We start from the raw sequence: 18,381 nt of genomic DNA on the forward strand, positions 1-18,381 counted from the left end.
CTATAAATGCACATACAGCCACAAAGTCACTTATCTGGAAGTTTCATTGACTTACCTCCTTTACCAAATTGGATCTTGTGCTTGATGTCTATGTTATTATTTGTGTCACGGATGGTGCAGGTGACCATTTCTTCGTCAAACCATTTCTTTGTATCAATGGTGACATTGTGGATTTTTACAAACAGTGAAGTGTCAGTATAAAAGACATTTCCTGGTTTGATATTCTGAATTTGTACAGATTCATTCTTCACTGTGCATGATACTGAAGCTTCTTGCACAGTCTTTTGCACATCTCCAGAAACCACAGCTTCCAAGACAATTTTATTATTGACAAATAGTTCTCTCTCAATTGGCGGCTTCAGCGTCAGTGTGAATTTAGCTACAATGGAGTAAGAAAGTAAATATGATTTTGATTTATGTATCTGTGAATTGGAATTACTTTGAAGGAGTGTATCTTTGTGCGAAGTTGAAATAGAAGTAAGAGCGTGAACTAGAAAACATTAAATGATTTACCTTTCAAGTTCTTTGTCACCTGAATCTGTTTTCCCTGGTGTGTGACCTCACAGGTATAGGAAGAGTTTGTGTTCCAAGTCTCACTGCTGACTTCATAGAAACTGTGTCCTGTTTAAAAACCTGTTTCTTCATTTCGTTTGCTTTCCACTTTAAGCTGGCCAGTGCTCTTATCATTTACTTTCCATTGTACAGAGAGCATCCTGGGGTAGAAATCCTCAATAACACACATGACAGTTGTACTTTTTGGAGTTGTAACAGGGACCAAGTTCAGGGTTGGTTTTTGTGTTTGTGGACTCACTGCAATTAAAACAATGTTTATATACAATGAAACTATGTGGAGGACATTTTGCAATTTTAACTATTTTACCACAACAGTTAAATGTTCATCCTGTTAATGTCTGTTGTTACCTATCTTTAATGTTTTGTTGACTGGTTCCGGGTTTTCTGCAGCACACAACATTTGAATTAAGAACTTTACTTTTGCTATAATGATTAACAATAGTGTATCAAGACAGTCTAAGTTTTTTGACAGTGAAAGCATTTCAAATGGGCTTGCATTTTTTTGCCAGAAATATTTTTTGTATTTCATTTTCATAAAATTATAATTGCATCTATAAATGCACATACAGCCACAAAGTCACTTATCTGGAAGTTTCATTGACTTACCTCTACCAAATTGGATCTTGTGCTTGATATCTATGTTATTATTTGTGTCACGGATGGTGCAGGTGACCATTTCTTCATCAAACCATTTCTTTGTATCAATGGTGACCTTATGTATTCTTTCAAACAGTGAAGTGTCAGTATAAAAGACATTTCCTGGTATGATATTCTGACTTTGTACTGGTACATTATTCACTGTGCATGATACTGAAGCTCCTTTCACTGTCTTTTGCACATCTCCAGAAACCACAGCTTCCAAGACAATTTTATTATTGACAAATAGTTCTCTCTCAATTGGCGGCTTCAGCGTCAGTGTGAATTTAGCTACAATGGAGTAAGAAAGTAAATATGATTTTGATTTATGTATCTGTGTATTGGAATTACTTTGAAGGAGTGTATCTTTGTGTGAATTTGAAATAGAAGTAAGAGCGTGAACTAGAAAACATTAAATGATTTACCTTTCAAGTTCTTTGTCACCTGAATCTGTTTTCCCTGGTGTGTGACCTCACAGGTATAGGAAGAGTTTGTGTTCCAAGTCTCACTGCTGACTTCATAGAAACTGTGTCCTGTGTAAAAACCTGTTTCTTCATTTCGTTTGCTTTCCACTTTAAGCTGGCCAGTGCTCTTATCATTTACTTTCCATTGTACAGAGAGCATCCTGGGGTAGAAATCCTCAATAACACACATGACAGTTGTACTTTTTGGAGTTGTAACAGGGACCAAGTTCAGGGTTGGTGTTTGTGTTTGTGGACTCACTGCAATTAAAACAATGTTTATATACAATGAAACTATGTGGAGGACATTTTGCAATTTTAACTATTTTACCACAACAGTTAAATGTTCATCCTGTTAATGTCTGTTGTTACCTATCTTTAATTTTTTGTTGACTGGTTCCGATGGGTGTTCTGCAACACACAAAATTTGAATTAAGAACTTTACTTTTGCTGTAATGAATAACAATAGTGTATCAAGACAGTCTAAGTTTTTTGACAGCGAAAGCATTTCAAATAGGCTTGCATTTATTTGCCAGAAATATTTTTTGCATTTCATTTTCATAAAATTATAATTGCATCTATAAATGCATATACAGCCACAAAGTCACTTATCTGGAAGTTTCATTGACTTACCTCTACCAAATTGGATCTTGTGCTTGATGTCTATGTTATTATTTGTGTCACGGATGGTGCAGGTGACCATTTCTTCGTCAAACCATTTCTTTGTATCAATGGTGACATTGTGGATTTTTACAAACAGTGAAGTGTCAGTATAAAAGACATTTCCTGGTATGATATTCTGACTTTGTACAGGTACATTCTTCACTGTGCATGATACTGAAGCTCCTTGCACTGTCTTTTGCACATCTCCAGAAACCACAGCTTCCAAGACAATTTTATTATTGTCAAATAGTTCTCTCTCAATTGGCGGCTTCAGCGTCAGTGTGAATTTAGCTACAATGGAGTAAGAAAGTAAATATGATTTTGATTTATGTCTCTGTGAATTGGAAATTACTTTGAAGGAGTGTATCTTTGTGTGAAGTTGAAATAGAAGTAAGAGCGTGAACTAGAAAACATTACATGATTTACCTTTCAAGTTCTTTGTCACACGAATCTGTTTTCCCTGGTGTGTGACCTCACAGGTATAGGAAGAATTTGTGTTCCAAGTCTCACTGCTGACTTCATAGAAACTGTGTCCTGTGTAAAAACCTGTTTCTTCATTTCGTTTGCTTTCCACGTTAAGCTGGCCAGTGCTCTTATCATTTACTTTCCATTGTACAGAGAGCATCCTGGGGTAGAAATCCTCAATAACACACATGACAGTTGTACTTTTTGGAGTTGTAACAGGGACCAAGTTCAGGGTTGGTTTTTGTGTTTGTGGACTCACTGCAATTAAAACAATGTTTATATACAATGAAACTATGTGGAGGACATTTTGCAATTTTAACTATTTTACCACAACAGTTAAATGTTCATCCTGTTAATGTCTGTTGTTACCTATCTTTAATGTTTTGTTGACTGGTTCCGGGTTTTCTGCAGCACACAAAATTTGAATTAAGAACTTTACTTTTGCTAAAATGAATAACAATAGTGTATCAAGACAGTCTAAGTTTTTTGACAGCGAAAGCATTTCAAATGGGCTTCCATTTATTTGCCAGAAAAATTTTTTGTATTTAATTTTCATAAAATTATAATTGCATCTATAAATGCATATACAGCCACAAAGTCACTTATCTGGAAGTTTCATTGACTTACCTCTACCAAATTGGATCTCGTGCTTGATATCTATGTTATTATTTGTGTCACGGATGGTGCAGGTGACCATTTCTTCGTCAAACCATTTCTTTGTATCAATGGTGACCTTATGTATTCTTTCAAACAGTGAAGTGTCAGTATAAAAGACATTTCCTGGTATGATATTCTGACTTTGTACAGGTACATTATTCACTGTGCATGATACTGAAGCTCCTTTCACTGTCTTTTGCACATCTCCAGAAACCACAGCTTCCAAGACAATTTTATTATTGACAAATAGTTCTCTCTCAATTGGCGGCTTCAGCGTCAGTGTGAATTTAGCTACAATGGAGTAAGAAAGTAAATATGATTTTGATTTATGTATCTGTGTATTGGAATTACTTTGAAGGAGTGTATCTTTGTGTGAATTTGAAATAGAAGTAAGAGCGTGAACTAGAAAACATTACAAGATTTACCTTTCAAGTTCTTTGTCACCTGAATCTGTTTTCCCTGGTGTGTGACCTCACAGGTATAGGAAGAGTTTGTGTTCCAAGTCTCACTGCTGACTTCATAGAAACTGTGTCCTGTGTAAAAACCTGTTTCTTCATTTCGTTTGCTTTCCACTTTAAGCTGGCCAGTGCTCTTATCATTTACTTTCCATTGTACAGAGAGCATCCTGGGGTAGAAATCCTCAATAACACACATGACAGTTGTACTTTTTGGAGTTGTAACAGGGACCAAGTTCAGGGTTGGTGTTTGTGTTTGTGGACTCACTGCAATTAAAACAATGTTTATATACAATGAAACTATGTGGAGGACATTTTGCAATTTTAACTATTTTACCACAACAGTTAAATGTTCATCCTGTTAATGTCTGTTGTTACCTATCTTTAATGTTTTGTTGACTGGTTCCGATGGGTGTTCTGCAACACACAAAATTTGAATTAAGAACTTTACTTTTGCTGTAATGAATAACAATAGTGTATCAAGACAGTCTAAGTTTTTTGACAGCGAAAGCATTTCAAATAGGCTTGCATTTATTTGCCAGAAATATTTTTTGTATTTCATTTTCATAAAATTATAATTGCATCTATAAATGAATATACAGCCACAAAGTTACTTATCTGGAAGTTTCATTGACTTACCTCTACCAAATTGGATCTTGTGCTTGATGTCTATGTTATTATTTGTGTCACGGATGGTGCAGGTGACCATTTCTTCGTCAAACCATTTCTTTGTATCAATGGTGACATTGTCGATTCTTACAAACAGTAAAGTGTCAGTATAAAAGACATTTCCTGGTATGATATTCTGACTTTGTACAGGTTCATTCTTCACTGTGCATGATACTGAAGCTCCTTGCACTGTCTTTCGCACATCTCCAGAAACCACAGCTTCCAAGACAATTTTATTATTGTCAAATAGTTCTCTCTCAATTGGCGGCTTCAGCGTCAGTGTGAATTTAGCTACAATGGAGTAAGAAAGTAAATATGATTTTGATTTATGTCTCTGTGAATTGGAAATTACTTTGAAGGAGTGTATCTTTGTGTGAAGTTGAAATAGAAGTAAGAGCGTGAACTAGAAAACATTACATGATTTACCTTTCAAGTTCTTTGTCACACGAATCTGTTTTCCCTGGTGTGTGACCTCACAGGTATAGGAAGAGTTTGTGTTCCAAGTCTCACTGCTGACTTCATAGAAACTGTGTCCTGTGTAAAAACCTGTTTCTTCATTTCGTTTGCTTTCCACGTTAAGCTGGCCAGTGCTCTTATCATTTACTTTCCATTGTACAGAGAGCATCCTGGGGTAGAAATCCTCAATAACACACATGACAGTTGTACTTTTTGGAGTTGTAACAGGGACCAAGTTCAGGGTTGGTTTTTGTGTTTGTGGACTCACTGCAATTAAAACAATGTTTATATACAATGAAACTATGTGGAGGACATTTTGCAATTTTAACTATTTTAACACAACAGTTAAATGTTCATCCTGTTAATGTCTGTTGTTACCTATCTTTAATGTTTTGTTGACTGGTTCCGGGTTTTCTGCAGCACACAAAATTTGAATTAAGAACTTTACTTTTGCTAAAATGAATAACAATAGTGTATCAAGACAGTCTAAGTTTTTTGACAGCGAAAGCATTTCATATGGGCTTCCATTTATTTGCCAGAAATATTTTTTGTATTTAATTTTCATAAAATTATAATTGCATCTATAAATGCATATACAGCCACAAAGTCACTTATCTGGAAGTTTCATTGACTTACCTCTACCAAATTGGATCTCGTGCTTGATATCTATGTTATTATTTGTGTCACGGATGGTGCAGGTGACCATTTCTTCGTCAAACCATTTCTTTGTATCAATTGTGACCTTGTCGATTCTTACAAACAGTGAAGTGTCAGTATAAAAGACATTTCCTGGTATGATATTCTGACTTTGTACAGGTACATTATTCACTGTGCATGACACTGAAGCTCCTTTCACCGTCTTTTGCACATCTCCAGAAACCACAGCTTCCAAGACAATTTTATTATTGTCAAATAGTTCTCTCTCAATTGGCGGCTTCAGCGTCAGTGTGAATTTAGCTACAATGGAGTAAGAAAGTAAATATGATTTTGATTTATGTATCTGTGAATTGGAATTACATTGAAAGAGTGTATCTTTGTGTGAATTTGAAATAGAAGTAAGAGCGTGAACTAGAAAACATTAAATGATTTACCTTTCAAGTTCTTTGTCACCTGAATCTGTTTTCCCTGGTGTGTGACCTCACAGGTATAGGAAGAGTTTGTGTTCCAAGTCTCACTGCTGACTTCATAGAAACTGTGTCCTGTGTAAAAACCTGTTTCTTCATTTCGTTTGCTTTCCACGTTAAGCTGGCCAGTGCTCTTATCATTTACTTTCCATTGTACAGAGAGCATCCTGGGGTAGAAATCCTCAATAACACACATGACGGTTGTACTTTTTGGAGTTGTAACAGGGACCAAGTTCAGTGTTGGTTTTTGTGTTTGTGGACTCACTGCAATTAAAACAATGTTTATATACAATGAAACTATGTGGAGGACATTTTGCAATTTTAACTATTTTACCACAACAGTTAAATGTTCATCCTGTTAATGTATGTTGTTACCTATCTTTAATGTTTTGTTGACTGGTTCCGGGTTTTCTGCAGCACACAAAATATGAATTAAGAACTTTACTTTTGCTAAAATGAATAACAATAGTGTATCAAGACAGTCTAAGTTTTTTGACAGCGAAAGCATTTCAAATGGGCTTGCATTTATTTGCCAGAAATATTTTTTTTGTATTTCATTTTCATAAAATTATAATTGCATCTATAAATGCACATACAGTCACAAAGTCACTTATCTGGAAGTTTCATTGACTTACCTCTACCAAATTGGATCTTGTGCTTGATATCTATGTTATTATTTGTGTCACGGATGGTGCAGGTGACCATTTCTTCATCAAACCATTTTTTTGTATCAATGGTGACATTGTGGATTTTTACAAACAGTGAAGTGTCAGTATAAAAGACATTTCCTGGTATGATATTCTGACTTTTTACAGGTTCATTCTTCACTGTGCATGATACTGAAGCTCCTTGCACTGTCTTTCGCACATCTCCAGAAACCACAGCTTCCAAGACAATTTTATTATTGTCAAATAGTTCTCTCTCAATTGGCGGCTTCAGCGTCAGTGTGAATTTAGCTACAATGGAGTAAGAAAGTAAATATGATTTTGATTTATGTATCTGTGAATTGGAAATTACTTTGAAGGAGTGTATCTTTGTGTGAAGTTGAAATAGAAGTAAGAGCGTGAACTAGAAAACATTACATGATTTACCTTTCAAGTTCTTTGTCACACGAATCTGTTTTCCCTGGTGTGTGACCTCACAGGTATAGGAAGAATTTGTGTTCCAAGTCTCACTGCTGACTTCATAGAAACTGTGTCCTGTGTAAAAACCTGTTTCTTCATTTCGTTTGCTTTCCACGTTAAGCTGGCCAGTGCTCTTATCATTTACTTTCCATTGTACAGAGAGCATCCTGGGGTAGAAATCCTCAATAACACACATGACAGTTGTACTTTTTGGAGTTGTAACAGGGACCAAGTTCAGTGTTGGTTTTTGTGTTTGTGGACTCACTGCAATTAAAACAATGTTTATATACAATGAAACTATGTGGAGGACATTTTGCAATTTTAACTATTTTACCACAACAGTTAAATGTTCATCCTGTTAATGTCTGTTGTTACCTATCTTTAATGTTTTGTTGACTGGTTCCGGGTTTTCTGCAGCACACAAAATTTGAATTAAGAACTTTACTTTTGCTAAAATGAATAACAATAGTGTATCAAGACAGTCTAAGTTTTTTGACAGCGAAAGCATTTCAAATGGGCTTGCATTTATTTGCCAGAAACATTTTTTTGTATTTCATTTTCATAAAATTATAATTGCATCTATAAATGCACATACAGTCACAAAGTCACTTATCTGGAAGTTTCATTGACTTACCTCTACCAAATTGGATCTCGTGCTTGATATCTATGTTATTATTTGTGTCACGGATGGTGCAGGTGACCATTTCTTCGTCAAACCATTTCTTTGTATCAATTGTGACCTTGTCGATTCTTACAAACAGTGAAGTGTCATTATAAAAGACATTTCCTGGTATGATATTCTGACTTTGTACAGGTACATTATTCACTGTGCATGATACTGAAGCTCCTTGCACTGTCTTTTGCACATCTCCAGAAACCACAGCTTTCAAGACAATTTTATTATTGTCAAATCGTTCTCTCTCAATTGGCGGCTTCAGCGTCAGTGTGAATTTAGCTATGGTGGAGTAAGAAAGTAAATATGATTTTGATTTATGTATCTGTGAATTGGAATTACATTGAAAGAGTGTATCTTTGTGTGAATTTGAAATAGAAGTAAGAGCGTGAACTAGAAAACATTACATGATTTACCTTTCAAGTTCTTTGTCACCTGAATCTGTTTTCCCTGGTGTGTGACCTCACAGGTATAGGAAGAGTTTGTGTTCCAAGTCTCACTGCTGACTTCATAGAAACTGTGTCCTGTGTAAAAACCTGTTTCTTCATTTCGTTTGCTTTCCACTTTAAGCTGGCCAGTGCTCTTATCATTTACTTTCCATTGTACAGAGAGCATCCTGGGGTAGAAATCCTCAATAACACACATGACAGTTGTACTTTTTGGAGTTGTAACAGGGACCAAGTTCAGGGTTGGTGTTTGTGTTTGTGGACTCACTGCAATTAAAACAATGTTTATATACAATGAAACTATGTGGAGGACATTTTGCAATTTTAACTATTTTACCACAACAGTTAAATGTTCATCCTGTTAATGTCTGTTGTTACCTATCTTTAATGTTTTGTTGACTGGTTCCGGGTTTTCTGCAGCACACAAAATTTGAATTAAGAACTTTACTTTTGCTAAAATGAATAACAATAGTGTATCAAGACAGTCTAAGTTTTTTGACAGCGAAAGCATTTCAAATGGGCTTGCATTTATTTGCCAGAAAATTTTTTTGTATTTCATTTTCATAAAATTATAATTGCATCTATAAATGCACATACAGCCACAAAGTCACTTATCTGGAAGTTTCATTGACTTACCTCTACCAAATTGGATCTTGTGCTTGATGTCTATGTTATTATTTGTGTCACGGATGGTGCAGGTGACCATTTCTTCATCAAACCATTTCTTTGTATCAATGGTGACATTGTGGATTTTTACAAACAGTAAAGTGTCAGTATAAAAGACATTTCCTGGTATGATATTCTGACTTTTTACAGGTTCATTCTTCACTGTGCATGATACTGAAGCTCCTTGCACTGTCTTTCGCACATCTCCAGAAACCACAGCTTCCAAGACAATTTTATTATTGTCAAATAGTTCTCTCTCAATTGGCGGCTTCAGCGTGAGTGTGAATTTAGCTACAAAGGAGTAAGAAAGTAAATATGATTTTGATTTATGTATCTGTGAATTGGAAATTACTTTGAAGGAGTGTATCTTTGTGTGAAGTTGAAATAGAAGTAAGAGCGTGAACTAGAAAACATTACATGATTTACCTTTCAAGTTCTTTGTCACATTAATCTGTTTTCCCTGGTGTGTGACCTCACAGGTATAGGAAGAATTTATGTTCCAAGTCTCACTGCTGACTTCATAGAAACTGTGTCCTGTGTAAAAACCTGTTTCTTTATTTCGTTTGCTTTCCACTTTAAGCTGGCCAGTGCTCTTATCATTTACTTTCCATTGTACAGAGAGCATCCTGGGGTAGAAATCCTCAATAACACACATGACAGTTGTACTTTTTGGAGTTGTAACAGGGACCAAGTTCAGGGTTGGTGTTTGTGTTTGTGGACTCACTGCAATTAAAACAATGTTTATATACAATGAAACTATGTGGAGGACATTTTGCAATTTTAACTATTTTACCACAACAGTTAAATGTTCATCCTGTTAATGTCTGTTGTTACCTATCTTTAATGTTTTGTTGACTGGTTCCGATGGGTTTTCTGCAGCACACAAAATTTGAATTAAGAACTTTACTTTTGCTATAATGAATAACAATAGTGTATCAAGACAGTCTAAGTTTTTTTGAAGGCAAAAGCATTTCAAATGGGCTTGCATTTTTTTGACAGAAATATTTTTTGTATTTCATTTTCATAAAATTATAATTGCATCTATAAATGCACATACAGCCACAAAGTCACTTATCTGGAAGTTTCATTGACTTACCTCTACCAAATTGGATCTCGTGCTTGATATCTATGTTATTATTTGTGTCACGGATGGTGCAGGTGACCATTTCTTCGTCAAACCATTTTTTTGTATCAATGGTGACCTTGTGGATTCTTTCAAACAGTGAAGTGTCAGAATAAATGACATTTCCTGGTATGATATTCTGACTTTGTACGGGTACATTATTCACTGTGCATGACACTGAAGCTCCTTTCACTGTCTTTTGCACATCTCCAGAAACCACAGCTTCCAAGACAATTTTATTATTGTCAAATCGTTCTCTCTCAATTGGCGGCTTCAGCGTCAGTGTGAATTTAGCTACAAAGGAGCAAGAAAGTAAATATGATTTTGATTTATGTATCTGTGAATTGGAATTACTTTGAAGGAGTGTATCCTTGTGTGAATTTGAAATAGAAGTAAGAGCGTGAACTAGAAAACATTAAATGATTTACCTTTCAAGTTCTTTGTCACCTGAATCTGTTTTCCCTGGTGTGTGACCTCACAGGTATAGGAAGAGTTTGTGTTCCAAGTCTCACTGCTGACTTCATAGAAACTGTGTCCTGTGTAAAAACCTGTTTCTTTATTTTGTTTGCTTTCCAGTTGCTGGCCAGTGCTGTTATCATTTACTTTCAATTGTACAGAGAGCATCCTGGGGTAGAAATCCTCAATAACACACATGACAGTTGTACTTTTTGGAGTTGTAACAGGGACCAAGCTCAGGGTTGGTGTTTGTGGTCTCTTGTATACTGCAATTAAAACAATGTTTATATACAATGAAACTATGTGGAGGACATTTTTCAATTTTAACTATTTTACCACAACAGTTAAATGTTCATCCTGTTAATGTCTGTTGTTACCTATCTGTAATGTTTTGCTGACTGTTTTCGATTGGTGTTCTGCAGCACAAATAATTTTGTTTTGATTCCATTTAGTTGCATTAATAGTTACGTGGCTGACTGTCAATGATGTGCTTCCACTTGGGTACTGGATGAAATCAGTCAAGGCATTTCCACTCTGATCCATCCATTTGAAACTGACAGATCCAGCAGGTGAATACCCAGAGGCCAGACAGCCAACAATTAGGGAATCAGAGGAAGAATCACACGAAGACACCATAGACACTGCTGGTGGTTTAGGAACTTCACCTAAAATGGCGAAACCACACAAAACACATGCAGGGTAGTACACACACACACACACACACACACACACACACATATAGCAGGGGCTTCAGCATTCCTAAAACATTCCTAAAAAAAAATTCTGGAAGCAATATATCCATGCTGCATTAATTAATAAAATAGTTCTTATTGTAAATCAACACAACACAAAATAAAATAAATCAAATAAAACATTAGAAACTTTATAAAGTTATTGGTGAATATCCCAAATGCTATGGGTGCTTTTTGATGGCACATTGCCCTTTAGCGAATTTCTTGCAAAATATTTGGGAATATTTAAGTAAACTATACGTTCTTGTTTAATTTCATTAGGCATAAATAAATAAAAAATATTAAATTGACTAATAAAATAGCTGTGAAATAAAATATTAAAATCGAGTGCCCAAAACCTATACCATCCCTTCGGCACCAGCAATCAAAATTCTCCTCATTGAAACAATTAAAAAAAAAATTCTAAATTGTAATTCAAACTGTCTAATCTATATGCCTACTTTAAAATTAACCACGGACTATATGCGTATTTACAGGCATCATAACCTCGTCCTCAATCATTCAGACCTATTTTGGTCAAAAGATGGAACTGGGCTGTTTATCCTATAGCTATTGACTAAAATAACAGTTATAACGCAAAAAAAAATAATAAAAAATTAATAAAAAAAACAACAACAGGACGAATCCTGCAACAATACATTCAGGGGTGAATACTGACACACATTCTAGCATGATGAGACTTAGTGTAGGCCTATTTACCACATCAATATTATATAGAGAAAAAAGTTTTTAAGATATCATCGAACATTTATTTAACCATAGCAAAAGTAAAGTTCTTAATTAAAGGGATAGTTCACCCAAAAATAAAAATTCGGTCATAATTTACTCACCTTAAAGTTATGACACACCTTGAATTTCTTTCCTCTGCTAAACACAGAAGAAGGTATTTTGAAGAATGTCGGAAGCCAAAAATGCTTTCCATATGGAAGTCAATGGGGTCCATCAAGCTGTTCGGTTAGCAACATTCTTCAAAAATACCGTCTTCTGTGTTCAGCAGAGGAAATACATTCAAACAGGATTGTCACAACTTTAAGGTGAGTAAATTATGACCGAATTTCCCTTTTTGGGTGCTCTCCCTTTAAGTTGATTTTTCATGTTTTTTTTTTCTTTCTTTTTTTTCTGTTTATTTAAAATTAGACAAATCTGATATTATTTTAATCTTATATCTGCTTTAACAGTTGGGATAGTTATTTAATGCTTCCCTAAAAAAACAAAGTTTCGCAGATGGGGAACGTTCTAGCACTGCGTTAAAACGTGCCCCGCTATTAGCTACATACACGGTAGCCTATAAAACAATAGGGCACAATGTAGGCTACTGTAGTAGGCCTGTACTGTCCTATACATTTTTTTCTACATATTTTTTTCCGTGTAGCCTACAGTTACCGATGCAATTGGCATAGTTAACTTTTATGAATTTTATGAAATCATGAAAAACAGGTGAATGAGAGAAAAAAAATAATATTCATAAATGATTAGGCTTATTTCAAGAAATTACCTCATTCGTACTGCCCCCATAATGAAAGTATCATGAAACGAGACAACATATTTGTACCAGACGTGTGAAATTAATTTTGGGAAAAAGAAATAGGCCTCTGAACCCTAAGTAGATTTACACAAACTGAGAAAGTCAAAAAGCGTGTGGCGCGTCTCTGAATCTGATGTTATTTTCCATAGGCTAACTGAAACTCAATTTACATTTATATGAAACGAGAGAGCGAGTCCGCGATAAAAGGTAAGAAACATGGCAGGCAAAGAAGCCTATTTTTTTCTCGGAATATCACTGGCTCGGTTCAGTCAGACCTCTGAATCTAAACTAAGTAGGCTTTAGCCTATTCTATTTTTTTTTTTTTTTACACATTCATATAAAAAATAGCCTACATTTAGGCTATAGGCTACTCTTGTCATTTGTATTATTACGAGGAAGTTCCTCAGTGTTATGAGATAAATACGATTATTATTAGCCTATTACAAGAAAGTTTCTCAATATAATGAGAAAGTAGGCCTAAATCATTCATTATTATGAGAAAGCTTTCTTATTATGAGAGTTCAGTTGATAGGCCTATCGTTTTTATAAAAACTGTTAACGTTTGAACCGTTAAAGTGAAAAAAAAAAATGAAATGTGCTAAATTACAGGTGTTTTGGTTTTAATACAGATGGGCTGAAATCTGTTCAGCAATGTAAACAAAGACTTTACAAAGCCAAACTATCATCGATATTGTCCTCGACAGAACTAAGTTATTGTGTGGCATTATGATTTTTTGTTTTGTTTAGTTTGCTGAACAGATTTCAGACCCCCTGTAGCCTATTAAAACCAAACACCTAGCACATAGGTAGCTACACCAATAAACATTTTTTTTTTTAAAAAAACGTTAACAGTTAAAAATTTAATTACAGATATGAATATGAAATGTCGAGGTTAAATCAGTAAATAACTTACTTGTGACGGTCACCTGCGTGCCTTTTCCCCAGTAGTCGAAGTAACTATCACAGTGCTACATTATTGATATCAGTTGTACAAAAGGGTCTGCATTAACCAACACGATCTACCTAATTAATCATTTAAACCTTGCGTGGAAAAATAAATAAATAAATAAACCTTGTGTTTTGCTTTTAGCTAATAAAGAACTGAACCTACAGCTGTGTCTAAATGAAAACAGTCATTTATTTAACTCTCATATTTTTCTTCATTAGGCTAATTGGCTATAGTCACATGCTTTACGCGCGTTTGCATGCTCAAGGGTTTGGAAGATGAGATGACATCCAGCTATTTAAAAACTAATTTAAAACACGGTTTGCATTTTCAATTTTCAAAATAATCCGAGTTTATAAAAAAAACAATAGGCCTACAGATACCGACAATATCGGAATACAATAGGCTAACAGGAATCCTCTAAAATTAATATAATCACTTTTTGTTTGCAGACGACGGTATTTTGTTTAATTGCACGTAAATAGGCTAAGCTCAAACATTTCAGAGGTGAAAGAAGTAAGAACTTACCTGAGACGATCACTCGTGTGCCTTTACCCCAGTAGCTAAAAGCATCACAATGCGACCTTAGACGTTGTCTGATGTGCAAAAACCTTGAACTTCAAATCTAGCGTTTTCGTTTAGTAGCCTAAGACTGTTATTGAAATCCGTGAACATGTTAATACGAAAAGCTAATAAATCATCCAAGTGCCACCCCAGCAAATTCATTAGATCAAAAAACTGATCCGAACTTGAAGTGCATTTTAAACTTATGTTTAATAAACCACTTAATGCTAAATTGTAGACTAGTCACGGCGTCATAAATCTTATTTTTTTTAGGTCGTTTTACTTGATTTCCAGCTAAATGTCTTTAAATTCTTACACAGGCTATTAAATTTACCTATAAGCAACATAAGCTATTACAGTTTTTTCTCAATCGATTTGACACATTTCTTCAAATGAATAGTTGCTCTCAAAACAATAAACACAGTAAACTAAACACACTCTTGTGTTGACGAAAGAGTTCAATATTCACTGCATCTAATGAAGCACTGCAGTTTCTTCTAGTAATGCATTTATCAAAAATAAATACTAACAAATACATTAATGAAAATACATGTTTTTCGTGTTCTTCAAAGTTCTTTAATGATGAGTTTAGTTGTATGACAATGAGTTTTCAGCCAATAAAATAAAATAAATGAGTAAATAATAAATAAATGTGCAATCATTGAATCAATTAATTTATAGATCTGTCCTCTCATTTACATCTGATCAAGGAATTTCATCTACATCACAGCATATCTTTTCAAGTCATGCATCATGTGATAAAAAGCCATGCATGTGGATGATGCTCAAACCACTCTTGCACCAGTGCTGAATAGTGAAATTGGACATTGTCTCACACAACAATTTCACTCAATTTGCTCCTGAACACCCTGCAGAAAGGGGATTTCATTAAGGGAGTTTTAAAACTTTAGGAGCCTTTCTGAGTTGTGCAGCCCCAAGACAGTGATGTGTTCCACATCACCAGTGGATTGCAGCACTAGAACATTGACTAGCACATTGTTTATATGGGCTGAAGTCTCTCTGTCCAGCTTCCCTCAAGCAAAGACCATCATTAATGACATGGTCAATAAGGGTGGCTCTGATTTCATTTGAAACCCATCTGTACCTCGCATCTCGTTCTACCTCTCCTCCCTCCTCTTACATCTTGCTCTCCCCTTCCCCTCTGTCCATGTCATCTTATATTTTATTCTCTTGCTTTTTCCACTAATACTATTGCCTTCCACTCTGCCCATATCTTCTCCCTCTTTTCCTCTTCCTACATCCTCAGCTCTTCTTGCTTCTCCATCCTCAACTCTTCTTTCTCCATCTCCTCTTCCTCTATTCCTTTCCCTTCGTCTCTTTCCATTCTTCCACTGTTCCTCTCTCTCTCAATATTACCCTTCCTCTATCCCCTCCAAAACCTCTTAGCCATAGAGCCCCATTGTGAACCCGAAAATGTTGAGTACACCAAAGTTTTATTGCAAAAATGTGAAGTATGGGTCCCCAGCATACAGAAACTGCTGGATGCTAATTTGCATATGTTGAGCAATTTGCATAATTATTATTAGCTTAATCGTCCATTTTGACCACATATTTTGCACTGTATGGCCAATTTATACAACATGTGAGTGTTTTAGATATTTTAGAGGATGCTGATTTCATTTCTGGCACTTCAGACTTTAAAATGGTAATTCTATAGCAAATTTGGATAAATTTAGTAATTTCGGACAAAATTTTAGGTTATTTTCATGGTAAACACAATGATCTCACATTTCAGAATCACAATAGCTCTTGCTCTTTGATGTGAACGTTGATAACCTAGAATTGTTTACATTTCTTGAGGTCAGGTCATGTTTTTATGCAAATAAGCTGTTGCAGCGTTGTAGTTGCAATAAGTATGTTGTAAAGCAAGGGAGCATATAGTCTATAGTTTTAAAGTCGAAATTCACCTTGCAAATCGTTTTTTTCTTATAATCGCCTTAATATTCGTACAAAAGTCAGTCATGGGATTTAATGTTGACATTTTAAGGTTGACGTTACTTATGTTTTCACATTAAGATAAAAGGTGGACAGAGCTATAATGACAGTATTGTTCAATACATTGTGATTTTCTAGTCAGATCCATTTTGTGCATTCCGTTAAAATTAGTTACCATAATTTAAAATCTTCGGATTCTTGTGGTTTGATAAGGAAAGGATTAGAAACAGTCAATATTCAGTGTTATTGCTGCTTTCTGAAGTTGTTGGGGAGGATTATTTAACAGTTCGACTCTAGGGTAAAGTACTTTCAAAACAAAGAGAGATGGTTTGATCAGGTCGAAATGTCGGGAAAGAAGTGTCTGTTTGCACCATGTTGTGGCAAAGATGGCGACTTTAAAATATTCCAAAGGAATCGCTTCTATGCTAATTAAGAGCGAGGAGACACAACCATACATGACTTTGTCAAACGTTATTGCTACGGATGGTGCTTCACCAGATTCAGTGCTATGTCAAAAATCTTGCTAGATTTCATACTTCTTGTTCTGGAAATGTGAGCAAACGCAAGTCAGACTCATGTCAGAGTCAGCCTGGAAAGAGAATCATTCGCTCTCAACTCTCTGCCTTTCAAAACAGTGCTTGTTCTGTGGTCTTATTTGTGAAGAAAAAGACTCTAAAAATCCTAAAAAGTGGAATCTAGTTAAAAAATATTAGACTTTCGATAGGCCAAGCCTTCCATCCTTCAAAGATGTGATTATGTCTAAATGTGATGAACGGCAGGATGATTGGGCAGAAGTTGTGAAGCTACGGGTTAATGGCATCATGGACCTATCTGCAGCTGATGCTCAGTATCACTCCAAGTGTTACAATGCTTTCAGGAAGGTAACCAATTGACAGCTGCCTAGCTTTGGTCATAGACCACATGAGTGCAATCATCATCGAATTACATTATGTTTTTGTAACTAATTCTGGGAGTTTGTGTCGGAAGTACATTTTCTAGCCAACCTGTGTGATTTTTATGGTGATGCCGTTATTGTACTGAGAGTTGAAGGATGCCAGACGATGGTGGCTTTAGGCAGTACATTGGTAAATCACTCAAACTAGTAGGATAAACTGGCCTCTCCAATGACGACGATGATGATGTCATCAAGGTTGTCAGAAAAGTGCGGGCAGAGGTCCAGAATATTCCATTGCTTCATGAATACGACCTTGGCAGCTTTAGGCATGAAAGTGTAATTCAAGATGAAAAAATGGAATGGCACTGTTCTCAGCATAAACGCAACTGCAGACAATCTGGGTGACCAATGTGGTTCCATTCTGGCCATGCATGATCTTTCGGGATGTGATACCACCTCAAATCCTGTCGGGAAGGGGAAGGTGTGTCCATGAGAGTCATACCTGTTAAGCTTCACTGTATTGGAGAGGCAGAAGCCTCAGATTTACAGACCACAAAGCAACAAGGGATTTCTTTCTGGCTCTCAACAATCAGAGGAACACTTAGATGTTGTCAGCTGTGGTTGCAAAGCCGAGTTGAAACCTTGCACATCAGCAAAGTGCAGCTGTGCAGCTGCAGGTCTGGCCTGTACCAGTTATTGTTCCTGCAAAGGTAATGATGAATATGCTGCAACATACTTACACAACACCAAGAACACAAAGAGAGGGATGAAGGGCCTGGAGAAGATGATGACAGAACAGACTAGGATGGTGAAGATGATGAGGCTGCCTTTTGTTAATTAATTGTGAGGCATAGCAGTTTGCCTGAAGGTGGTAGCCAGTGTGTGCTTTCTTTGTGTGGTGCGGAGGTGAGGCCCTCTTGGTTAGCCTTGCATCTGGAGGGCTGACCCGGGTTGCCCAGACTCAGTTTTAACTCTGGCGGAGTTTTAACTGGGTCCTCGTTGGATCTTGCGACTTGCGGACTAACCTGGACAGCCCTTCTGCAATTCAGGCATGGCCCTTGCGACTTGCGGGTCTGTCTTATATATGGCATGTATA

The 18,381-nt window shown here is 35.9% G+C and overlaps 2 protein-coding genes across 51 annotated transcripts in view; both read right to left on the bottom strand.

Annotated features, from left to right (window-relative positions):
* The window catches only part of ighd (immunoglobulin heavy constant delta), a 784,237-nt gene that overhangs the window by 69,838 nt on the left and 696,018 nt on the right, over positions 1–18,381 (bottom strand). The gene's annotated exons all lie outside the window — the stretch shown is intronic.
* Positions 56–15,779, bottom strand: LOC307135730 (uncharacterized protein; the record flags this gene model as incomplete). The annotated part of the gene is made up of 32 exons (XM_079832353.1): positions 56–379; positions 514–810; positions 922–957; positions 1,180–1,500; positions 1,635–1,931; positions 2,043–2,081; positions 2,304–2,624; positions 2,760–3,056; positions 3,168–3,203; positions 3,426–3,746; positions 3,881–4,177; positions 4,289–4,327; positions 4,550–4,870; positions 5,006–5,302; positions 5,414–5,449; positions 5,672–5,992; positions 6,127–6,423; positions 6,535–6,570; positions 6,795–7,115; positions 7,251–7,547; positions 7,659–7,694; positions 7,918–8,238; positions 8,373–8,669; positions 8,781–8,816; positions 9,039–9,359; positions 9,495–9,791; positions 9,903–9,941; positions 10,165–10,485; positions 10,620–10,913; positions 11,025–11,312; positions 14,399–14,466; positions 15,694–15,779. 31 exons carry the CDS (start codon positions 15,777–15,779, stop codon positions 626–628), a joined length of 6,519 nt encoding a protein of 2,172 aa, XP_079688479.1. The 3' UTR covers positions 56–379; positions 514–625.

This window comes from Gobio gobio (genome assembly GCF_949357685.1).
Source record: "Gobio gobio genome assembly, chromosome: 1".
NCBI lineage: Eukaryota > Metazoa > Chordata > Actinopteri > Cypriniformes > Gobionidae > Gobio > Gobio gobio.